The sequence below is a fragment of the Bufo gargarizans genome, chromosome 6 (assembly GCF_014858855.1).
Source record: "Bufo gargarizans isolate SCDJY-AF-19 chromosome 6, ASM1485885v1, whole genome shotgun sequence".
Taxonomy (NCBI): domain Eukaryota; kingdom Metazoa; phylum Chordata; class Amphibia; order Anura; family Bufonidae; genus Bufo; species Bufo gargarizans.
In genome coordinates this window covers 387,423,544-387,449,847 of record NC_058085.1, presented here as the reverse complement: position 1 = coordinate 387,449,847, position 26,304 = coordinate 387,423,544, and the positions used below count along the sequence as shown (strand labels likewise).

Sequence of the window (26,304 nt, the reverse complement as noted above, 5' to 3'; positions counted from 1 at the left end):
ATGCGAAAGCCCGAAATCGGAAAGCAGGTATCCCAGAAAAGAAATCTCTTGAACAGCAAACACACATTTTTCTATCTTGGCATATAACTTATTCTCCCGGAGGATCAGCAAGACTTGTCTCAAATGATCCTGATGACTCTCCATGTTGGGCGAATAAATCAATATGTCATCCAGGTATACGACAACAAACCTTCCCACCAAATTATAAAAAATTTAATTGATGAAATGTTGAAATACTGCCGGAGCATTGGTCAGCCCAAAAGACCAAGTTCTCAAAATGACCCACAGGAGTAATAAAAGCTGTCTTCCATTCATCCCCCTCTCTGATCCTGACCAGATTATATGCCCCTCTTAGGTCTAATTTAGAAAACACCTTAGCTCCAACAATCCGGTTGAACAAATCTGGGATCAGGGGAAGGGGATAAGGATCACGGATAGTGATGCGATTCAACTCTCGGAAATCTAGACACGGTCTCAATGTCCCATCTTTTTTCTTTACAAAAAAGAACCCCGCCGCCATAGGGGACTTAGCTGGTCTGATGTGTCCCTTTTCCAAACTCTAAGTAATATACTTTCGCATAGCAACTCTTTCGGGTTCAGACAGGTTATACAACCAAGACTTTGGCAACTTAGCTCCGGGAATCAGATTGACAGGGCAATCATATTCTGTATGAGGAGGTAACTCCTGATACACACCCTCAGCGAACACATCAGAGAGAAATGGGGGCAACATCTTAGCGGATATCCCAGCAAGAGATGTGACGAGACAGTTGTCCATACAGTAATCACTCCAGCCTTTGATCTGTCTCGCTTGCCAATCAATGGTAGGGTTATGTTTAGTCAACCACGGCAACCCTAGCACCAGAGGAGCCGGCAGACCCTTCATTATAAAACAAGAAATACCCTCAACATGAGAATCCCCCACCCTTAAATGGATATCCTGCACCATGCGAGTCAAAGATTTTTGAGAAAGGGGGGCAGAACCAATAGCGAAAACTGAGATCTCTTTGTCCAGTGCATTAGATTTAAACCCATGCATCAGGACAAACTAGTAATCCACAATGTTAGCCCCTGCTCCGCTGTCCAAAATTACCTCCACATCAATATTTTTCAAATCTAGCGAACAAAACTTATTGGTAACTCCTTTTTTAAAAAAAATTTTATTCTCGCCTTGATATTTTACATAGGGACAAACATTAATAAAATGACCCTCTTTACCACAAAAAAAGCAGAGTCTCTTTTTAGCCCTGAAGTTCTTATCACCTGGGTCTGGAGAGACCCGTCCCAATTGCATAGGCTCATCTCCAAACATGGGCTCAGGTGTCTCAGTACCCCGAGTGTCAGAGGGGACCGACCTACCTTCGGGTAATACGTCCCGAGAGAACGGAGTCTTGCACCTTTCCCTCAGACGTCTATCAATTCGTACCGCAAGAGACATGGCAGCTTCTAATGAAACAAGATTTTCATGGAGTGCTAGGGCATCTTTTAGTCTCTCAGATAGCCCCTGACATAACTGACTCCGGAGATCAGGGTCATCCCACTCAAAATCAGTTGCCCACCTCCTGAATTCAGAGCAATAGGACTCAGCAGACCGATTTCCCTGTTGCAAGTCGCGCAACATAGATTCAGCCAGAGAAACTCGATCTGGGTCATCATAAATAAGTCCCAAGGCTATGAAAAAATTATCCACCTACCTGAGGGATTGGAATCCGGTCGGCAAAGAAAAGGCCCAGGATTGAGCGTCACCTTTTAATAAAAAAATAACAATCCTCACCTTTTGACTCTCGCCACCAGAGGAGTGAGGGCGTAAGTGAAAATAAAATTTGCAAGACTCCGTGAAGCGAACAAAGTTGTCACTTCCTCCGGCAAATCGGTCCGGAAGGGCGATCTTAGGTTCAGAGCAGGTCTATACCCCACTGGCGGAGACAGATGCCTGATACCTTGCAACAGATTCACTGCTACCTCCAGTGACAACCCCTGCATGCGATCCACCAGTGCAGAGACAGGATCCATGACAACACAGAGCAGGGGAAACAGTAAAGGTATTAGGCGGCTGATAATGTCACGGGAAGTATGGGGAAGGAAAGACAACCAAAGGGAACCACAACTAAACAACAGACTAGGCCCCAAACCTAGGGAATAAAGAGGTGACCTCCTAGCATTCCCTGATACTCTCACTAAGCTGCTAACAACATGTGCAAATCTCAATGGTAGAAATGCACATGCACAGGAACCTGAGACTGCTGAAACACTGCAGAAAACCCTCAGCTTAGGGAACAGGGAAAGAGGCAACCTGCTCCTTCCAAACTGAAGGAGCTAGTGTCTCCCTGAGGCCTAGTCAGGACAGACACACCAAGAAAAGGGAAAGGACTTAGCTTGAGATGAAACTGGAACAGGAGAACCACCACACAAGCAGAGCACTCCACAGAAGAGCTATCAGCCACAGGGAAACAAGTGAGAGGCGGAACATATAAAGAGCCACCTGACTGATAATGAGCAGCATCTGCGAAGGGGTGGAAACCTGTCAGCAACAACGAAAACAAGAGAGATCTGTCAAATAGACTCCTGAGTTTTCCGTCTATTTGAACTTCTAAGATCTCTCCCAGGGCCGGTGGTGACAGATATTCAAAGAGAAACAAGTCAAAAATTGTGTATACTGACTGTGAGTCTGCTCTTAAACCAGTACCACACGATGTACAGAATCCAGTGCCTGCCCCTCCCACAGCAGGAACGGCAATTGAAACAGATGGTTCTGATCCTGATGAAGATGATGTATTTCCTGATCCAGAACAACTTGAGGGTCAGCCGCACCTGCTGAGCCAATCAGATTTAGATGATCTAGTAAGAGATCTGTCATTATCTAAAGAAAAGTCAGAACTGCTAGCTTCTAGACTTCAGGAATGGAATTTGCTATAACAAGGCACTACAACTTCACACTTTCATCACCGACACACCAAGTTAGATGCATACTATGCAATGGAAAGCGATGTCTGTTTCTGTACTGATGTAAATGATCTTATGATGGAGTTAGATGGTGCACATGTTCCCGATGAATGGAGGCTAGTCATAGACTCTAGCAAAATGGTCTTGTTGCACAATGGTAACGAAAAACCATCTGTTCTATTGGCTCATGCGGTTGGAATGAAAGAGACCCATGCTTCTATAGAGTTAATTTTGAAAATGATCAAATACTCAGAACATAAATGGAAAATTTGTGCTGACCTGAAAGTGGTAGCACTGCTGCTTGGCCTACAGTTAGGGTACACAAAGCATATGTGTTTCTTGTGCCTATGGAACAGTTGTGATGACAGCAATCATTACAAAATGAGACAGTGGCCTCTCAGAGTCGAGCACACAGTTGGTCAGTACAATGTACAACACAAATCACTGGTCGATCCACTTCAAGTTAATCTTCCACCACTTCACATTAAACTTGGTTTAATGAAAATTTTTGTAATTGCACTTGATCGTGATGGAAATGGTTTCCAGTATTTGAAGGAGAAGTTTAGCACACTGAAAACTGATGCTAAAATAAAGGCTGGAATTTTTATTGGCCCCGAAATCAAAAAACTAATGCATGATGACACATTCAGAACAAAACTCAACCCTCTGAAACTCGCAGCTCGGGATGCATTAGTCCTTGTAGTGCAGAACTTCCTTGGGAACGGACGAGCTGCAAACTATGCTGAATTAGTAGACAACATGCTTATAGCACATGAACAACTTGGCTGCTGAATGTCATTGAAAGTGCATTTCTTACATTCCCATCTTGACTTTTTCCCACCCAATTCGGGACACGTAAGTGACGAACGTGGAGAGCGGTTCCATAAAGATATTTCTACAATGGAGAACAGGTATCAAGGCCACTGGAATCCCAACATGATAGGGACTACTGCTGTTTTTTGCAACGGGAAAATATGACCATTCACAAACGCTAAAGCAGATGCCTGAAGCCCCTATAACAGTACTGGGCCTCGCTCAAGTAAGACTTTTTAACTGAAAAACTAGACTTTTTGAAATGTTGTCATTCCATTCAATTTTCATACACTGTTTACTACGCAAACTTTGCTGCAGGTCAGGTAATTGTTGGAGTAAAACTCATTCTGTTCAAAATTATTCAATGCTTTCCAAGTGCTTAATTCAGTTAGGTATACTTATTACTTATGCATAGCAACATTTTGTGACGTGTTACAACAATTCTGACTTCGGATTTGTAATCCGCACACTCGATTTAGTATAGGACGAAAAGTTTTTTTGTTGCGTGGTGTACAGCGCTGGGTCATTTACTTCGATATGCAGCCATTTTCATGAAATTACCTTTCAGTGATAGGCACCTACAGTGTAGTCCTTGATATTGGTGAGTGATGGTCTTCCTCCACCCTCCCACCGCTGATTGACAAATTTCTCCCTATTAGGGCTAATTTAGACAGCCGTATGCTGTCCACAAAAATGCGGATCCGTTATTTTTTTTGCGGACAGTTCAGCATGTCCGCAAATAAGAAACAGAGTGCCGGAGGTTTCTGACCCCTGTTGTAGAGGACGACACCTGAAACTGTTGGATATGGACATCTGGGATTTTTTAGGCACAGAAGGTATCAATCACCTGGAGTGGGATAAGATGCTTTTCAGATCATTTAGGGCTCTTTCACACTTGCGTTGTCCGGATTAAAGTCCTGGTTGCCATAGTAGTAGTGGGGAGCAGTATACTTACCGTCCGTGCGGCTTCCGGGGCGCTCCAGAATGACGTCAGAGCGCCCCATGCACATGGATGACGTGCCATGCGATCACGTCATCCATGCGCGTGGGGCGCCCTGACGTCACTCTGGAGCGCCCCGGGAGCCGCACGGACGGTAAGTATGCTGCTCCCCCGCTCCCCACTACACTTTACCATGGCTGCCAGGACTTTAGCGTCCTGGCAGCCATGGTAACCATTCAGAAAAAGCTAAACGTCGGATCCGGCAATGCGCCGAAACGACGTTTAGCTTAAGGCCGGATCCGGATTAATGCCTTTCAATGGGCATTCATTCCGGATCCAGCCTTGCGGCAAGTGTTCAGGATTTTTGGCCGGAGCAAAAAGCGCAGCATGCTGCGGTATTTTCTCCGGCCAAAAAACCTTCCGGTCCGGAACTGAAGACATCCTGATGCATCCTAAACGGATTTCTCTCCATTCAGAATGCATGGGGATAATCCTGATCAGGATTCTTCCGACATAGAGCCCCGACGACAGAACTCTATGCCGGAAGACAATAACGCAGGTGTGAAAGAGCCCTTACATGTATTTCGAGGGGATCAGATGACAATCACTACAATGTACCTATTTAAAAGAGTGATACATTTTTTTTTGCATCAGTTCTGATACATTTGTATCTTTTCCATGAAGATAAGATGATCAGGAGGTGTGTGCACTGCAACTGCTGTGACAGGTGACATTCTCCACTTTAGACAAGGATCCATCGTCTTTCATACATTTGTTTATCCCTCATTTATTGAAGTCGGTTGGGTTGACGTGATGTGACGGATAATAAGTGATGTCATCGGTCACCTCCCTGCTTACATCAGTGGTTGGAGATACACTATAAAGGAGTCTTTCCGCTGTATGAAGTAATGGCATATCTGCAGAATATACCATTCACTTTGGCTTACTGGGCCCTGTTCTCGTGATCAGTGGAGGTTGCAGAGGTTGCATTAGACCTGTGGATGACCCCCTATAACCGCAGGACCCCTTTAGGCGTTGTAGCTCCTTCGCGGCATTATCCACCACAGCTGCCTTTTCATCTTGCACTGCGGTCAGTCTTATTCACTGGAATAGAGATGAGCTGCAAGCCACTTCATTCTTAGGCCTCATGCACACGAACGTATGCATTTTGCGGTCCGCAAATTGCGTATCCCAAAAATACGGATACCGTCCGTGTTGCATCCCCTTTTTTTTGCGGACCCATCGACTTCAATGGGCCTGTGGTTGGCCTTTTGCTTCCAAGTGCAGGACACGTTCTACCCTTTTGCGGAATGCACATACAGATGCAGAAAGTACACGGATCATCCATTTGCTTTCCACATCCGTATGTCCGTTTGGCAAACACACAGAACATGTCCGCAAAATGCGGGCCACAGACTCATTGACGTCAGTGAGTCTGCATAAAATAATGGGGACGGTGCACAGACCACATCCGTATTTTGTGGATCCGCGATTTGCAGACCGCAAAATGGATGCGGTCGTGTGCATGAGGCCTTAGGACCCGGAAATCAGATCCCTACTGATAATAAAGTGATATGAGATAGGCATACCCCTTTACATCTCTCATAGACTGTGGGTTTCGATTCTTCACTGCTTGTAAGATCTCTGCTTGCTGTCAGTAAATGGGAACATTTTAGTTTCCATTCAGAATACAATGTGCAATCCCCCCCCCCCCAGTTTGTTACATTTGTATCTGGTCTAAACATTGTAATCTCCAGGCTCATGCCTCGGACCTGCGCTGATACATTGTAACAGTTCTCTGCTGCCAATGTACTTATCTCACTGAGGATTGCCTAGATTGGAGATAAACTGCAACCCCCTCAGATGTCACGAGTATTAGATCTCTGCCGGATTTCAAACTCTGAACTTGTATGTCTCTGACAGCAAGCGGAGATCTTGAAAACGAGCAAGCGAAGGCGAATTCGAAAGCTGCATGACGTTTCATCATCCAGCGATTTATTTGCCGAAGACTGGACAATCCCTTTAAAGCCAATCAATCTGTAAAAAGAGGCAAACAATTGACTGGAGAGCAGTAGCCGGGGCGTGCAGATCAGTGCCACCGCACGCTGGCAGTGCAGTCAATAGACGCGACAGCAACGCATTGATTGCTCCATGACGCCGGCGCTGTGACTCTGCACTGCCTGGTGACACAGTGTGTGCATTTCGTCGTCAGCCGGCTTTGTGTGGGAGTGATGCGGCTGACCTGAGAGCGCTGCAGTTCCCATGGCAGTCTGTTGCAGGCTTGGTGCCTCCGTCGGGCTTGATTGCTGGGAGTCTGGGGATAATTTCAGCTTCCTCCTTGGAGTGACACTGAGCAAAGAGAACAAAGGGAATTAAGCGTCTATTGTTGTGGCTTCAGCCCAAACCAATGGCAACCGATCAAACAGAAATGAATGCAGGCGTGAAACCACAAGATGTAGCCCGCGCAGAGTTTGTTTTACACAAAAAGGAAGTATTACAGCAATTTAATCCAATAAAAAAAATTTAAATCCAATGGATATAAATTCTCGAGTCGTCCTCTAATGCCTGCAAAATATTCCTTACTGTTATCTGCTTCTGGAAAAGCTGGGTGTCAACCGATATCTTGCATTGCAGCTCTCGGGGGTTGTCACCCAGCTTTCCGTGAGTCCTGATCAGCATGAGGCTACATGCACACGACCGTATTTGTTTTGCGGAACACAAATTGCGGATCCGCAAAAAAACTGATGACGTTCAGTATGGCATCCGTTTTTTTTGCGGATCCATTGTAATAATGCCTATCCTTGTCCGCAAACTATAAAAAAAATAGGACATGCACTATTTTTTTGCGGAGCAACGGAACGGACATACGGATGCAGAGAGCACACTGTGTGCTGTACGCGTTTTTTGCATCCTATCCGCAAAAAAGCGGATCGGACACGGAAACAAAATACGGTCGTGTGCATGAGGCCTGAATGATTAGTTGTGCAGTAATAAGGGAGTTCAGGATACACCACTTCTTAGCTAGGCAGGATTTCTTTTCAGGAGTCTGGGAAAGATAAGTGACAACCAGATTAGGAATTCTAATGACAACCATATTGGTTGTCACCCAGCTTTCCTTGAATCCTGAAAAGCAAATCTTCTTAGTCATACAGTAATAAGGGAACATATTGCTGCACACAAAGGCAGATTTGACATGAAGGGGATCTAGTAAAGCTATGTGACAACCCAGATTAGGAATTCTAATGGCAGCTACCGTATATTGGCTGTCACCCAGCTTTTCCTGAGTCCTGATCAGCATAAATGATTACTTATACAGTAATAAGTGTGTGCAGGAGGTACCTGGGAAACATGGGTGACAACCAGATTAGAAATTCTAATGGCAACCAAATTGGTTGTCACTCAGCTTTCCTTGAGACCCGAAGAGCAAATCTTTTTAATTGAGCAGTAATAACTGATTTGGGGATATAGAGCTGTTTATAGGAAGATTTGCCATCCAGAAAGCTGGGAAAGTTGGGTGACAACCAGACTAGGCATTCTAATGGCAACCATATAGGTTGTCACCCAGCTTTCCTTCAGTCCTGATCAGCTAATCTTTGTTAGGGCTCGTTCACACGACCATGTGAAGCCCGTGCCCATTTTGCGGACCGCATTTGCGGATCCGCAATACACGGGTCCCTTTCCGTGGCCATTCCGCATCACGGATGGGGACCCATTCATTTCAATGGGCTCCGCAAATCCGGAGATGCGGAACGGAACCATGGAACGGAACACTACAGAAGCAGTACGGAGTGCTTTCTGAGGTTCCGTGCTTCCGCACCGCAAAAAGATAGAGCCTTCTCTATCTTTTTGCGGAACGGAGGGATCGCGGACCCATTCAAGTGAATGGGGCCGCGATTCCTATGCGGCTGCCACACGACATGTGCCCGTGCTTAGCGGACAGCAATTTGCGGTCCACAGCACGGGCACGGGCTTTACACGGTCGTGTGAACGAGCCCTTAAGCAGTAATAAGAGAATTTTGGGGTATATGTCACTGCATAACTAGATATGCCATCCACCAGGCCGGGAAAGCTGGGTGACAACCAAATGGCTGTCACTCATCTTACCTTGAGTCCTGGATAGCAAACATAATTAGTTATGCAGTAAGGGAGCATAGGATGTATAACTTCATATTTCAGCAGATTTGACATTCAGGGAATGCTGAGTGACAACCGATATAAGAGTTCCCATATTGGTTGTCACCCAGCTTCCCTTGAACCCTGTAAGGTAAATCTGATTAGCTTTGCAGTGTGAATAGCGGGCAGGACACATCACTGCATAACCGGGGCGCAGACTGGTCATTCAGGAGTCTGGGAAAGATAATCCAAAGGATTGCAACCATATTGGCTGTCAGCCAGCCTTCCCAGAATGAAGTGTAACTAGACAGACGGTATTATTTAGCTACTGAATGGTAGTACTGTATGGGCTTTGTATGGCCATATAAACTTTAGGGCTCATGCACACGATCATATGTATTTTGCGGTCCGCAAATCATGGATCCGCAATACACACGGGTGACGTCCGTGTGCATTCTGTATTTTGCGGAACGGAACAGCTGGCCTCTAATAGAACATTCCTATCCTTACCCGTGATGGGGACAATAATAGGACATGTTCTATATTTTTGCGGAACAGACATAAAGAAACGGAATGCACACGCGGTAACTTCCATTGTTTTGGAATGGTTCTGCATACAGTCTTAAAAAAAACAAAAACGAAAGGACATGGAAAGAAAACACGTTCCTGTACATGAACCCTTAGTGTCCGCAATGCACGGGCACCGACAGTGCGGCCGCCGTATGCGGTTCACAGACACATTCATTTGAATGGGGTCCGCGATCCGCATCCGATGGTCTGCACTGCAAAAAAAGTAGTGCACACACTATTCTTTTGCGGTGCGGAGGCACGAAGAGAAACCCCACGGAAGCGCTCCGTAGTGCTTCCGTGGGGTTCCTTTCCTCCATTCCGCACCAACCTTCTGGATTGTGGACGGGTCTGCATCCGTGATGCGGTGCCAGAATGGCCGGGGCCCGTATTTTGAGGACCCGCTGTTTGCCCGGTCGTGTGCATGAGCCCTTAGGGTGACAATTCAGGAGCAGTGGTTGGACCTAATATTAACATCCTACGTCTTCATTTACAAACGTCCCACTTGAATCCTATTGTTTACTAAACCAAAACCAGATGATACAACATAATACAATACAATGTAAGGCTACTTTCACACTGGCGTTTTGAATTCCGTTTGTGAGATCCGTTTCAGGGATCTCACAAACGGTTCAAAACGGATCAGTTCAGCCCCAATGCATTTTGAATGGATAAGGATCCGTTCAGAATGCATCAGTTTGGCTCCGTTCCACCTCCATTCCGCTCTGGATGCGGACACCAAAGCGCAGCTTGCAGCGTTTTGGTGTCCGCCTGGCGATGCAGAGCCAAACGCAGGGGCGTAGCTAAAGGCTCATGGGCCCTGGTGCAAGAGTTAGACTTGGGCCCCCCTTCCCTCAGTGCTTTGTGTGTCTTCTTATGCAGCACAAGGGTATTTGGGCCCCCTCAGGCTCCTGGGCCCGGTAGCGACTGCTACCTCTGCACCCCCTATAGCTACGCCCCTGGCCAAACGGATCCGTCCTGACTTACAATGTAAGTCAATAGGGACGGATCCGTTTTCACTGACACAATATGGTGCAGTTGAAAACGGATCCGTCCCCCATTGACTTTCAATGTAAGTCAGGACGGATCCATTTTGACTTAGGCCTCTTTCACACTTGCGTTGTCCGGATCCGGCGTGTACTCCACTTGCCGGAATTACACGCCGGATCCGGAAAAACGCAAGTGTACGGAAAGCATTTGAAGACGGATCCGTCTTCAAAATGCGTTCAGTGTTACTATGGCACCCAGGACGCTATTAAAGTCCTGGTTGCCATAGTAGGAGCGGGGGAGCGGTATACTTACAGTCCGCGCGGCTCCCGGGGCGCTCCAGAGTGACGTCAGAGCGCCCCATGCGCATGGATGACGAGCCATGCGATCACGTGATCCATGCGCTTGGGGCGCCCTGACGTCACTCTGGAGCGCCCCGGGAGCCGCACGGACGGTAAGTATGCTGCTCCCCCGCTCCCCGCTACACTTTACCATGGCTGCCAGGACTTTAGCGTCCCGGCAGCCATGGTAACCACTCTAAAAAAGCTAAACGTCGGATCCGGCAATGCGCCGAAACGACGTTTAGCTTAAGGCCGGATCCGGATCAATGCCTTTCAATGGGCATTCATTCCGGATCCGGCCTTGCGGCAAGTCTTCAGGATTTTTGGCCGGAGCAAAAAGCGCAGCATGCTGCGGTATTTTCTCCGGCCAAAAAACGTTCCGTTCCGGAACTGAAGACATCCTGATGCATCCTGAACGGATTTCACTCCATTCAGAATGCATTAGGATAATCCTGATCAGGATTCTTCCGGCATAGAGCCCCGACGACGGAACTCTATGCCGGAAGAAAAGAACGCAAGTGTGAAAGAGCCCTTAGACTTTTTTTTAAAAGAATAATGCAAACGGATCCGTTCTGAATGGATACAAGTGTTTGCATTATAGGCGCGGATCCGTCTGTGCAGATACAAGACGGATCCGCACCGAACGCAGGTGTGAAAGTAGCCTAACATAACACAAAATCAGATGATGCAACATAATGCACAATACAGAACAAAATAATACATTACAACGTAACATAACACGAGAAAGAACAGGACAACATAACACCATACGCTACACAACGCAATACAATGTAACACAACATGAGATAGTACAACATGACATGATGCCATATAATACATCACAATACAATGTAACTTTCTCAGCCCGGTACCTGTCTCCGCAGTGTAGATGCCCCATGTTCCCAGAGAGGCAGGTGACAGGTGAGAGCCCCAGATCTGGAGAAAAGCTCAGCACTTCATCCAGGCTGCTGTCACAGCTGCCAGGGTCCTGGTCACTGCTGACCCTTGGCAGGACATCCACCTCCAGAGCACAGGACATTGCAGGGCTGATCTGCACAGGCTGGATGGATGCAGGGCTGTTTATGTTTAGATGCCCTGCTCTAACAAAGGCTTTGATCTGCTGCTTGTTTGAATGTCCCTCTCTGTCACAGCATAATGAGTAGTGCCTGGTGATGGTATCTACAACAAGCAGCCAGAGAACAGCTGACTAGTCCTCAGGAGGCTTTGAGAAGCCAAGTGTCTCCCAGGTCCTGTTTGTGGGCAGAGCCGCCTCTTGTGAAGCTCTAACAGTCTGGATCTGATGCTTGTAATTAATTCTTGCACAGTTGATCACCGGCGACCTCATAGCTTCTGGTATTAAATGGAAAGCACCATTTTTAATTATAGGGTTCATGGTAACATGACGTTGTTGCAAAATCACTGTAAAATACTGGAAACCAAGTCCAAGCAACCATGCTGGAAATATTGCAGGAGTTGAGATGCTACATGCCCCTTTTTTGTTCCCGTTGAAGTTGCACTGCCCCGGTGACTAAATGCCACATGAAAATGACCATAATTATCAAAATTTTTGGCTAATATACAGTATCTCTATGTGTTTGTATAATATTTTTTTTTCACCATAGGAAACTAATAAAGGGGTTCTCTGGTTTGCATTATTGATAACTGAACCTCAGTACAAGTCATCAATATCAGATTGGCGGGGGTCCGACGCCGGGCACCCCTTATGATCAGCTGTCTGAAGAGAACGCAGTGCTCCTGTGAGCGCCGCCTTCTCTTCGCTGTTTACCCGGTCACCGTCGGCATTGCAGCAGTGAGCAGGGTAATGACAGCGTAACACAACTGCTCCTGCCTATTGAAGTGAATGGGACGGATGTAGATGGCGAGCAGTAAAACAGTAAAAAGAACACATCGCTCACATAGGTGCATGCCGTCTCCTCATACGGCCGATCAGCGCTGCTGCCGGGTGTCGGACCTCCACTGATCTGAGATTGATGACCTATCCTAGGCCTAGTCAAAAAGATATGTAGGAGCAGCACACAAAGGTCTCAGCGACTGCACCAGCCACGCCGCAACCGCAGATCCTAGATAGATAAATAAGTAAAAGGCGACGGCAGCATCTCCGTCTCTTCTTTATTGATAGTACTTCAGTCATTTAAACTAGCCAATATACAACCAGATATATTCAAGTCTTTATTTACATAGCATTATATATTAATATGGGTGAGCTGGTGGTTATAAAGTATAAATGAATATGATCGGACTCAGTTATACAGCATCTATGTTTTTAGCCTTGTTTTAACTAGTCACTTTTTTCTCTCCCTCCTTTTTATAGATTCTGGGTATAATGCGATGGTGTGGACCGAGATACCTGGACTCCACTGCTATTAGATTGGGCATTTATACATACATTTATGTATGTGTTATTATCGATGTAGCCGAAACGTTGCATTTGTCGCTGTGTGTGCACATTTACTGAAGTACTATCAATAAAGAAGAGATCGGAGATTGCTGTCGCCTTTTACCTATTTATTTATCCTAGGCATAGGTCATCAATATTGGAAACCCATGATGTTAGATAGGCTCGTCACCGTCTGCCATTGGCTGCCCCCCCCCCCCCCTCCCTCGACACCAGATATTTTCATCTGCGCATGGGGCACGGGGAGAAGCAGCTGCGGCCGTGCGAGGACCAGGAGCGGCACGGGGAGCGGGGAGCCAGGTAAGTAGATTCAGTTTGAGGGGCCCTGGTATATGGGGGGCATTTTTTAGTCTCAGATAACCCCTTTAAGCTGGGGCTGGGGATTTGGGCTGCGACACCCCTCACATGACCAAAGATTGCAGCGCAGCCATTGGGTCACAAGTTGTGACGACCATAACCCAGAATTGTAAAAAATCCAGGATTGTTCCAGTGTCATAATTACAGTCATGTGAAAAAATTAGGACACCCTTTGAAAGCATGTGGTTTTTTGTAACATTTTTAATAAAAGGTTATTTCATCTCCGTTTCAACAATACAGAGAGATTAAAGTAATCCAACTAAACAAAGAAAACTGAAGAAAAGTCTTTTCAAGATCTTCTGTAAATGTCATTCTACAAAAATGCCTATTCTAACTGAGGAAAAAGATAGGACACCCTCACATGTATTCCCTCTTAAATTGGCTCAGATCTCACACAGGTATATCACACCAGGTGCACATAATTAGTAGATCGTTACTCTGCATGTTGAATGAGGCTTGCCCTATTTAAACCTCAGACATTTAGTTTGGTGTGCTCCTGACTGTTGAAGTGAGAGCGAGCACCATGGTGAGAGCAAAAGAGCTGTCAGAGGACTTCAGAAAAAAGATTGTAGCAGCCTATGAGTCTGGGAAGGGATTTAAAAAGATCTCAAAAGATTTTGAAATCAGCCATTCCACTGTCCGGAAGATAGTCTACAAGTGGAGGGCTTTCAAAACAACTGCCAACATGCCCAGGACTGGTCGCCCCAGCAAGTTCACCCCAAGAGCAGACCGCAAGATGCTAAAAGAGGTCTCCAAAAACCCTAAAGTGTCATCTCGAGAACTACAGCAGGCTCTGGCTACTGTTGATGTAGAAGTACATGCCTCTACAATCAGAAAGAGACTGTACAAGTTTAACTTGCATGGGAGGTGTGCAAGGAGGAAACCTTTGCTTTCCAAGAGAAACATCGAGGCCAGACTGACATTTGCCAGAGATAAAGTTGACAAAGACCAGGACTTCTGGAATAATGTTCTTTGGACAGATGAGTCCAAAATTGAATTATTTGGACACAACAGCAGAGGACATGTTTGGCGTAAACCAAACACAGCATTCCAAGAAAAGAACCTCATACCAACTGTGAAGCATGGAGGTGGAAGTGTCATGGTTTGGGGCTGCTTTGCTGCAGCAGGACCTGGTCAGCTCACCATCATAGAATCCACGATGAATTCTACTGTGTATCAGAAGGTGCTTGAAGAACATGTGAGACCATCAGTTAGAAAATTAAAGCTGAAGCGGAACTGGACCATGCAACATGACAATGACCCAAAACATACTAGTAAATCAACCAAAGATTGGCTGAAAAAGAAGAAATGGAGAGTCCTGGAATGGCCAAGTCAAAGTCCAGATTTGAATCCCATTGAGATGCTGTGGGGTGACTTGAAAAGGGCTGTACGTGCAAGAAACCCCTCAAACATCTCACAGCTGAAAAAGTTCTGCATTGAGGAGTGGGGTAAAATTTCCTCAGACCGATGTCGAAGACTGGTAGATGGCTACAAGAACCGTCTCACTGCAGTTATTTCAGCCAAAGGAGGTAACACTCGCTATTAGGGGCAAGGGTGTCCTATCTTTTTCCTCAGTTAGAATAGGCATTTTTGTAGAATGACATTTACAGAAGATCTTGAAAAGACTTTTCTTCAGTTTTCTTTGTTTAGTCGGATTACTTTAATCTCTCTGTATTGTTGAAACGGAGATGAAATAACCTTTTATTAAAAATGTTACAAAAAACCACATGCTTTCAAAGGGTGTCCTAATTTTTTCACATGACTGTATGTAATTACAATTTTACAGAATAGCCAATGCAAATTGAAAAAGAAGGTTCCTACCCTAAGGGGTACGTGTCTCATCCACATAAATTTCAAGACCCAAGGTTACTTAGCAGAACATTGCCCAGAGCACCACACTGCCCAGCTGGCTTGTCTCCTTCCCATGGTGCTCCTGGTGCCATCTCTTCCCCAGGTAAGTGACCCTCACAGCCCCGGCTGACCGCGTCATGTAAAAGAAAACGAGCAGTCTGCCTTCTTCCATTGCTTCGTGGTCCAATTCTGATGTGTAATCATGTGTCCACTGTAGGCACTTTCGGCAGTGGACAGAGGTCAATATGGGCGATCTGACCGATCTGTGGCTATGTAGCCCCTTACACAGCAGGCTGTGACCCCCTGTGTGCTCTGACATCTTTCTATCATATGCAGCAGTAACTTTTTAGCAGTCTGTGCTATAGTATCTCTTCTGTGGGATTGGACCAGGCCGGCGCCTTCACCCCCCATGTGCATCAATGAGCCTTAGGCACTTGACTAAATGGATGTTGCCAGCCTTGTCCACCAGATCCCCCCACCCCCAGCATGGCTACTTTTTAAATATAAAAAAAACCTTAAAATCTTGCAGCCAAAACAAACTCTAGGCATTACCCACCCAGCCCCAAGATGTCTAAATGAATGGAGCAGAAAGTAAAATTCATTTTTCATGACTTCACTTTATAGTAACTCAACCCTGGTAACAATTAAATGAGTAAAACTATAATTTTTTTTTACCTTTTTCTTCCCATTCTATGCTGAAAAAGCTGAAAAAAAAGTTAATTATATTAAAATGGGAGAGATATTCAGTACTGTGTAAAAGTCTTAGGCAGGTATGGAATACTGCAAAGTATGAAAAATGCTTTAAAAAAATAGAAGTGTTAATAATTAATTTTTATCAACATGCAAAGTGAATGAACAAAAGAGAAATCTGAATCCAATCAATATTTTATGTGAAGCCTTTGCCTTCAGAGCAGCATCAGTTCCTCTTGGTGCACTTGGAGGAACTCGGCATGTAGGTTGTTCTAGACATCTTGGAGAACCAGTTACAGATCTTCTGTGGATGTAGGCTTGCTCCACAAGGCTGAAGTTGGTTTCTTATTCACATCATTTGTATTATTTTTTTGTTATTAATTTTGAGGAGACCTAATCCCAAGTAGTAGAAAAAGTTGCAGTGAGCTGTCCTTAAAGGGGTTGTCCAGGTTCAGAGCTGAACCCAGACATACCCACATTTTGACCCAGGCTACCCCCCTAATATGAGCTCTGATGCTCATATTAGGGGGCTGACTAGGTGAAAATGTGGGTATGTCTGGGTTCAGCTCTGAATCTGGACAACCCCCTTAAAGTAAATCAGTAGAAAGCGACATTAAAATACAAATGACGGGCACAAAAAGGGCATAAAAGTGGGCACAAAAAGTGTGATTTAAAAAATCTATTGAATTTGGGCCAGTGATCTTACACTGCCAACATACAGAGGGTGATGCCCCTCATCAGATACAGATCTTGTGCCCAGAACCTGTTCGGACCAGGCTTAACTCACGTCTATCTAATGCCAGGCATTGCCCTCTGTATGTTGGCTTGGCGAGATCATTGGTCCGAATTCATTTAATTCTATAAATCACACTTTTTTGTGCCCACTTTTATGCCCATTTTGTGCCCGTCATTTGTATTTTAATGCCGCTTTCAACTGATTTACGGTACTTTAAGGACTTTTTCTATTATTTGGGATAAGGTCGCCTCAAAATTCATTCAAAAACAAAAATAAAAAAATACAAATGATGTGAATAAGAAACCAACTTCAGCCTGGTGCTTCCTCCAATCCTTCTGTCTCTTCATCTAATCCCAGACTCCATGATGTTAAAATCAGGGCTGTGGGAGCCATATCATCACTTCCAGGACTCATTGTTCTTCTTTACCCTGAAGATAGTTCTTAAAGGGGGTTTCTGATACTTTTATACTGATGACCCATCATCTGGAGCGCCTTCTCCGTGCTCACCACACACAGCGCCGTACATTGTATAGCGGCTGTGCTTGGTATGGCACTCAGCTCTATTCACTTCTATGGGGCCGAGCTGCGCCTAGGCCACGTGACCAATGAACGTGACGTCACTTGGTCTAGGGAAAGCTGCAAGAGGCCCCGACACTACTGTGAATGCCGGTGACATCTCAAACAGTTGATCAGTGGGAGTCCCAGCTGTCGGACCACTATCGATCAGATATTGATGACCTATGTATAAAATAAAATAATAATAATATGACCAATATTAACGTCTCAGAAAACCCCTTTAATGACATTGGCCGTATGTTTGGGGCTGTTGTACTGTGGCAGAATAAATTTGGAGCCAATCAGACGCCTCCCTGACAGTATTGCACTATGTATAAGTATCTGTTTGCAATTGTTTTTCACTTTGCGACAAAACTAAAAATATTTTAGAAATCATAACAAACATAAACAAAGATTTAACATATAAAATGTTTAAAGGGGTTGTCTCACGAAAAATATTCTACAGTTTTCAAATCAGCATCTGGATCTGAATACTTTTGTAATTGCATGTAATTAAAAAATTAGCATAGCTTCTGAGCTATTTAGTAAAATGTAGCTGTATAGCGCCACCTGCTGATTGTTGTTTGTTTTTTTCTTAATTCTTTGGCTCACTGAGAAGGCCGCACATGCTCAGTTTCATCCATGAACTGCCTTCTGAGCTGTGATAGGGAGAGCATGGACACGCCCCCTGAGCTGTGATAGGGAGAGCATGGACATGCCCCCTGAGCTGTGATAGGGAGAGCATGGACACGCCCCCTGAGCTGTGATAGGGAGAGCATGGACATGCCCCCTGAGCTGTGATAGGGAGAGCATGGACACGCCCCCTGAGCTGTGATAGGGAGAGCATGGACACGCCCCCTGAGCTGTGATAGGGAGAGCATGGACACGCCCCCTGAGCTGTGATAGGGAGAGCATGGACACGCCTCTGAGCTGTGATAGGGAGAGCATGGACACGCCCCCTGAGCTGTGATAGGGAGAGCATCGACACGCCCCCTGAGCTGTGATACGGAGAGCATGGACATGCCCCCTGAGCTGTGATAGGGAGAGCATGGACACGCCCCCTGAGCTGTGATAGGGAGAGCATGGACATGCCCTCTGAGCTGTGATAGGGAGAGTATGGACACGCCCCCTGAGCTGTGATAGGGAGAGCATGGGCACGCCCCCTGAGCTGCGGCAGAATGGACACACCCCCTGAGCTGTCAGCTTGATATAAATCTAGCAGTAAATGTGGAGATCTCTGGATCCATGTGAGGTACAGGGCTGGTTCTAGCTGTGTTAGAAAGAGATTGTCATTTACTATATGATGTCTGATTTTCATTTTTTACATTTGCCATGGGAGAACCTCTTTAAATCCTATAAAAGGGTTCATTTTCTTGATGCATTAAAAACACAATGCAAAACTCTGACTAAAAGAAAAATACTAAACTCAGGGTAAAAGACCTTGTATAATGTGAGGCTGTTGCGTTCTATATTTTTTTTTATGTGTTTATTTATTTATTTTTGGGGGGGGGGGGGGAGATCTGTAATCCGTGCAGAATCTTCCAGGATGACCTCCCCCTGCAGTACCATTTCTGGCCACCAGAGGCCGCTGCTCCGCAGTCCCGTCTCCTGGCCGCGCTGGCACCATAGAGCTGGTGCCCGGAAGTGAGCGCTGTGTGTTGGAGGCCGCACGTGGATACGGCGTGGACAGGTAGATCTCAGAAATCATGGGGAAGACGGGGAAGCTCCGCTCCGGTACCGCCGGGAAAGTAAAGCGCTGGAAGAAGGGACACAGCAGCGAATCCAACCCACAGGCCAAGCGGCACCGGGAAGCTGCGAGAAGCCGGTTCTTCAGCCGCCCCTCAGGTGAGGACAGACAGCCGTGCTGGGACAGAGACTGGCACCGGTCCGCAAGATAGATGGGACTTTCGTCAGCTAATTTTCCAGATCACTGCTTACTGTCAGTGAATGGCAACACGGATTGTTTACATTCAGAGGTGCCCTGATGATCTCACGCTGGCACACAGAGGATGCTTTGGGGATAACACTGGGGGTCTGATCACTGGGACTCTCCATGATCATGAGAATGGCGGTCCCATGTCCCCCCATTGGAGAGGTGGGTCAGGTCCAGCGAGCACACCACCGCTCTATGGCTCTGCTGGACATAGCCGGGGACAGCGCTCACAGACGTCCCATAATAGAGTGCATGCAGGTCTGTACCACCCCAGTCATACGTGGCATGTGAGACCTCCGAGGCGGTTGCATTGTTAGGACCCCCAGTGGTCCGGCAGGTATTTCCTATCCAGTGCATAGGGAGGAAACGGGTTATTGAAACACCCCTTTAAATGGTTTATCCCTCGTGGGGGATATGAATGCTTATGTGTGTGCTGGGGGTCTCCCGCTTGGGACCTGGTTCTGTTAGCGAGAGTGGATGTCTGTAGAAGACTGCGTCTGTTCATTCCTTTCTGTGGAGACTTAGGGCCACCTGGAGTTCAGCATCCGGGCCCATAGCACTTAGCAGCTCGAAGGCAGAGCATGCTGCCAAGACACCGCGCGGGCCGGACCAGTATAACCAGGGCGCAGGCGCAAGATTACAACGCACTGGAAGAAAAAAAAAAATAAGCGAGAAATGAATAATTAACAGAGGGGCGGTGCTGGGCTCCGAGATAATGGGTGCAGTTGGGCTCCTTATAGAGGTAATTTGCATATTAATGAAAGCGATTTTTACCCTAATTGACAGGACAGATGGGGATAAGACCAGTAGATTTTAAACTAAATCGTGGAGACTGATATGATGGTGTGAAAATCGCTAAAATCCAGGAGACAGAATCCCTTTAAAGGGGTTGTCTCATCTTGGACAATGGGGGCATATCGCTAGGATATGCCCCCATTGTCTTTTAGGTGCGGGTCCCACTGCTGGGACCTGCACCTATATCAAGAACAGAGCCCCGCAAGGTCGTGGCTGGAGGACTCCGATCTGGCCACCCCCAAGCCGGCTCCCCCTAGAGGTTTATGGGAGTGTACCGCGCATGCGTGGTCCACGCTCCCATTCATTTCTATGGCGTCGACGGAAATGGCCAAGCCAGTGTTTGTCTATTTTCGCCGGCCCCATAGAAAATGAATGGAGGCCGGCTGCTCATGCGCAGTGCTCCTTCGTTCACTTGCGGGGCTCCCAGCGGTGGGACCCACACCTATAAGACATTGGGGGCATATCCTGGCGATATGCCCCCATTGTCCATGATGAGACAACACCTTTAAGAGCTACACATGAGCTGTCGGATGACATGATTCTAAGAAAACACAGTCACAGCTTGCAAACAGACTGATTTTTAACCCCTGTATAGGGATGAGCGAACTTGTGTTTTCAAAATAATTTTTATTAAAAATATTCAGCTGTTTCTTAGAACAGGGGTAGTGTTGAGCGAACTTGCGTTTTCAATGGTCGGGTTATCTAAGAATTCTGTTATGGATTCCGCTACCACGGACCGTAACAGAGGGTGCACCTAATTTATGATGCACGCGCCGACCGGGGTAGATTTCCAGTATCATTGACTCCTGTTTCCAGGTGTAAATGGTAAATTTGCCAGGGTCACGCTATTCCCCAGTGGCGAGGATGGCAAACAAAGGCCTATCCTTTTTTTTTTTTTTTATCGCAGAAAGGGGCCTTGCAACAATTTTTTTGTATTTTTTTTGTTTACCAAATTGGCATTATTAAATGGCCCTCTTTTGTGTTGATGTTAAAAGGGGATTTATCCTCTAGATAAGTGATCAGTATCTGATCTGTGGGAATAAGACACCCAGAACCCCCGCTGATCAGCTGTTTGAGAAAGCACCGGGGGTCCTGCGAGTGCCGCAACCGTGTCTCCGCTTTTTCTAGGCCGAGTAATGACACCTTCATCGGTCATGTGGCCTAGGAGCAGCTCAGCCCCATAGAAGTGAATGGGGCTGAGCGCGATACCAAGCACAGCCGCTAAACAATGTACGGCGCTGAGAGAAGGCCGCTGCGCTCACAGAAACGCTGGTGCCTTCCCAACATCTGATCGGCGGGGGTCCCTGGTGTCGAACCCCCACCGATCAGATACTGATGATCATCAGTAAAAGAAAATCTCAGAAAACCCTTTTAATGACCGAGGAGTGTTGGACTTGACAGTTCTTGGGGGGGTTATTTACGAACATCCTTAAGGCTACTTTCACACTAGCGTTCGTCGGTCCGCTCGTGAGCTCCGTTTGAAGGGGCTCACGAGCGGACCCGAACGCTTCCGTCCAGCCCTGATGCAGTCTGAATGGAGCGGATCCGCTCAGACTGCATCAGTCTGGCGGCGTTCAGCCTCCGCTCCGCTCGCCTCCGCACGGACAGGCGGACAGCTGAACGCTGCTTGCAGCGTTCGGGTGTCCGCCTGGCCGTGCGGAGGCGTGCGGATCCGTCCAGACTTACAATGTAAGTCAATGGGGACGGATCCGTTTGAAGATGCCACAATATGGCTCAATCTTCAAGCGGATCCGTCCCCCATTGACTTTACATTGAAAGTCTGGACGGATCCGTCCGAGGCTATTTTCACACTTAGCTTTTATATGCGAAAATAATGCAGACGGATCCGTTCTGAACGGAGCCTCCGTCTGCATTATTACGATCGGATCCGATCGAACGCTAGTGTGAAAGTAGCCGAAGACAGTTTTTGGCCTAAAAAAAAGTTGTAAGTTGCAATTTTTGAAAAGCCTGTGCAACGATATTTAATTTATGATGGGGCCTGATCCTTGTCATAAACTAGGCGGCTCCTCTGGCGGTGCACAAGCTATCAATGAGAAGAAAAAAATGAGGTTGTGGCGCTCGCCAGACCTGTTTCACACGGGAAGCACGGATTGCGCTGGGAACCAAGCGCCGATTCCAAACTATGGCAACAAAGATTTGTGCAGGTATCCAGCTTCCATACAGTGACAGCCTTTATTCTTAAAATACAGTGGATTCACATCTACGCGTTTCGGATCGATTACTTCTGATCCTTCCTCATGACAAAAGTGAACAGTTGCACTGTGGTTAAGGCCTCATGCACACGACCGTTGTTGTGTTCCGTTCCGTGATCTGTTTTTGTTTCTGTATGCCTTCCTTTATTTTTGGAGGATCACCAGACATGAAGGAAAGTAAAAAAAAAAAATCTAAGACAGGTTTGTTACGCAAATGGTAGGAAAAAAACGGACGCGGATGACAATCTTGTGTGCCTCCGTGTTTTTTAGCGGTCCCATTGACTTGAATGGGTCCGCAAACCGTTTTCCGCGAAAATAATGGGACATGTTATATATTTTTTTACGGACTGGAACCACGGACGCGGATGACAAACGGTGCATTAGCCGAGTTTTTTTTACGGACCCGTTGAAAGTCAATGGGTCTGCAGAAAATCTGGAAAAACAGCACAACGGACACGGAATAAAACAACGGTCGTGTGCATGAGGCCTTAAGTAGACGCAGCTACTGATTGCCAGATGAGCACAATTAATCTAGAACACGCCCAACGTCCATTCAGTAATCCATTGTTATAATACAAGACCATATAAAATGTATAATACAAAATAGTGCAATTTATGTAGAATTATAATATTTAACATATAAATAAAAAAAAATCAATAGTGCAGAGTCAGAGCATGCCTGCGATTTAACCCTTGCGGAGCCAAAGTACCCATAGAAAAAATCCAAAAGACTTCCCTATTCAAAAGCTTACCCCCCCCCCCCCCCTTCCAGACCTTGTACTTGAAGGCCTGCTCCGTTGCCCTGGTGTACCGCAGCATAGTGGAGACTAACAGCTGAGACATGGTATGTCTGATAGATGCCTCTGAATTCTTGTCTTCAAGCTGTTAGTTGTGCAACCAACAACCTGCAGATGACAAACGGAGCATGTGGTGCAATATACAACGTAGCTGCTATTACAATTGATATAGTGTTTAGACACAAAAGAGCGTTGCATGGAAAAAGAAAAGATGGAGGAACCGACTTGAATGTAGCTACAGCACGTACAAATGTGATGGCCACACTTGTATGTGCCCTTATAGTTCAACCAGGTGGATACATTGCGGTTTTTTCCTCTGCGTACAAACTGAATTTCTGAAGACTGAATTTCTGAGCCAAAATGGGCGCGCAATACACTTGATACCAAGTCAGGCGATACCGGTCCATTGTTCATCAAAAGTTAAAGCCGCATATAAACTGCATATTTCTTAATATTCAGGACTATAACTTGTAACTAGTGTTGAGCGAACTTGTGTTAAGTTCGGCGTCTAAAGTTCGGGTTATCGAAGTATTCCATTATGGATTCCGCTACCATGGACCATAACGAAGTTTAGAATCCACAACGGGATACTTCGATAACATGAACTCGAACTTTAGACGCCAAACTTAAAACACAAGTTCGCTCAACACTACTTGTAACAAAAGATACGGTATTCTCCTTTTTGCCGTCAGTGCGTCTCCGCTTGCTTCTGATAGGTAAGTGCCTATCGGGAACAACAAGATCAGTTCTGGACTTTAATGCAACAAATTTCTGAGCCCGATCTATAGTCCATGATGGATAATCTCGAAGGAAACCAATGCCATCTCTTTGTTAAAGGCTTGATCACCAGAGCAATTGCGTCTTGCTTTGATATTGTATATCACATGTAGAGGATGGCAAGAGGTAGCAAATAAAGTAGTGTTGCCAGCGATATCCTTGCGATATGTATTTGACGAAACAGTACTGGTAATGACCTCTCCTGTTAAAGTGAGGTCTTAAAAGGGAATGGCGGAAGCATCACCAAAAAAAGAGAATTTTAAATGGCATTTATTATCATTGAGGAAATCGCCAAAAGGTGGGACGGCCGCCACACAAACAGTAGGTCATCAATGTAGCGACCGTACCACCTCAGGCAAGTCCCCCAAGGGTTATGAGCTGAAAATAAGTAGGGATGCTCCCACCACGCCATGTAAATATTCGCCATAGATGGCGATAATTTAGCCCCCATGGACACACCGGTCCGTTGTAGAAAGAAGCACTGATCGAACATAAAAAATAGTAATGTTTTAGCAGAAAAGAAGCCACCTGGCAGATTAATTCCTGAAACTCCATAGAAAAATTGCCATATATTTTAAGAAACCATTGTGCGCTCAGTGTGTAAAATTATCACATATCTTATTCTTATTTTTATTATATATATATATACATACATACACATACACTGCGTCATGCAAGGCAAAAAGGTATTTTTCAATTAATTCCTGAAAGCGGTCCAAAGCAATAGATCTAGATTGTATAGGGTAGAAATCAGGATAGGAAGTTTGGAAATCATAAGAAAAATCCCTCATAGGACTTGAGTCCTGTTTGAGACAACATTGTTGCATGTAGGATAAATCGGATAACTCTTCAAAAGATAAAGAGACGATATTTTGTGGAACTGAAGACTCATCGTGAGAAACCGGTGCAATGTCCTCAGTCATCACAAGCTATTAATGACCAGTATATTAAGTCGATCTTTGATTGACCCGCATTGAGTCTGCAGAATGTTGGTGACTTTTATCCAAATATGCGCCTCCGCACTCGGCGATCCTTCACTGGTACAAGCTCAAGTCACGACACTGCGCCGCTGCTGCAAGCGAGACGATGCGCAGCGTAATATTGAGGAGGAAGTAACGCTCGCACAAACAGCTGGCCATCAGGGGTGCCGGGAGTCGGACCCCCACCAATCAGATATAGGTGACCTATCCTGAGGATAATCCATCAGTATTACTGGCTGCACGACCCCTTTAAGAGGTGCGTCCCGGTACTTTCCTCCATACAGTAGACCTAGTCCTGCTCTCGGCTGAGAAGTGCGCACAATTATATCTAGTGTAGAAAAGGCTCAGTGCGCTGAACAGCCTGGACTCCATTGTACCAGTGAGATTTGTGCCGTTGCGAGTCCCGAAGCAGTGAATGGAGAGGACACGGCACATGCCCAGCCGCCCCTCCATTCACTGGTATGGGACTTCCGAAAATAGCCAGACACGCTCACTCGTCTGTTTTCCAAAGTCCCATAGCAATGAATGGCGAAAGTGGCACATGCATGTGGGTTGCACCGGGTATCAAACTTTCGATACCCAATCAGTATTTTTGTACCCAGATCGATCCGATACCAGGATTTGCTATTTTCCAATACTATGCTGTGCTACTGCGCAGCCTAGTATCTTTGAGAGAACATGGCACGTGCGCGCTCAGCACGGACCCTGATCTCCTGAGCCGGCACAGTGGAGTAGGAGGGAGTCCCTTCCCACTGTGACGCGACTGCCGCTGCCACCAATGACAGTAGAACTGAGGAGGAGAAGGGGAGGGACTGTTGGCCACTGTGCCACCAATGAAAGGATTAAGGGGATGGTGGGAGAGGCCACTGCGCCACCGATGCATATAATTAACCTTTTAATCAAATGTGCGCTGTGGGTGCTGGCTCTATCACACAGCCGGCACCTGCCCTCAATGACAGGGCGCGGTGATAGACACGGTTCGGCAGATTGCCGTGCCCTGTCATTCGGGGCAGGTGCTGGTTGTGTGATAGAGCCGGCACCCACCGCGTACATTTGATTAAGAGGTTAATTATATGCATTGGTCAACAGTCCAGCCCCCCCCCACTCACTTTATTATTATCATTGGTGCCCTCCACCCTAAGTATTTCCATTGGTGGTGCAGTGGCAGCTTCTGATCGGAGCCCCAGCAGTGTAATCCTGGGGCTCCGATCTGTTACCATGGCAGCCAGGATGCTACTGAAGCCCTGGTTGCCATGGTAATCTCCCTGCTGCTGTGTGCACTATGCACAGGGAAGCAGGGAGCATGTGAGGTCCTAGTCACCCTGATAGATCTCTATTAGGGTGAATAGGACAAGGGATTGAACGATCCCAGGTTCTAGCCCCTAAGGCTACTTTCACACTCGTGTTTGGTGTGGATCCGTCTTGTATCTGCACAGACAGATTCGCACGAATAATGCAAATGCTTGTATCCGTTAATAACGGATCCGTTTGCATTATTCA

General features: G+C 46.3%; 2 protein-coding genes across 3 annotated transcripts in view; one reads left to right on the top strand and one right to left on the bottom strand.

Moving 5' to 3' along the window:
- Window positions 1-11,743, bottom strand: part of LOC122942268 (M-phase inducer phosphatase 1-B-like) — a 29,828-nt gene extending 18,085 nt beyond the window's left edge. The window contains exons 1-2 of the mRNA XM_044299772.1: window positions 11,577-11,743; window positions 6,939-7,045 (exon numbers count right to left, since the gene is read on the bottom strand). Of these exons, the coding sequence (XP_044155707.1) occupies window positions 6,939-7,045; window positions 11,577-11,743 (274 nt within the window). The remainder of the gene's footprint in view (window positions 1-6,938; window positions 7,046-11,576) is intronic.
- A 7,210-nt stretch (window positions 11,744-18,953) lies between these two features.
- The window catches only part of LOC122941112 (RRP12-like protein), a 50,908-nt gene continuing 43,557 nt past the window's right edge, over window positions 18,954-26,304 (top strand). For both annotated transcript variants that reach the window (XM_044298123.1, XM_044298122.1), the window contains exon 1: window positions 18,954-19,154. In XM_044298123.1, coding sequence (XP_044154058.1) covers window positions 19,016-19,154 — 139 coding nt within the window. In that variant the 5' untranslated portion in view covers window positions 18,954-19,015. The remainder of the gene's footprint in view (window positions 19,155-26,304) is intronic.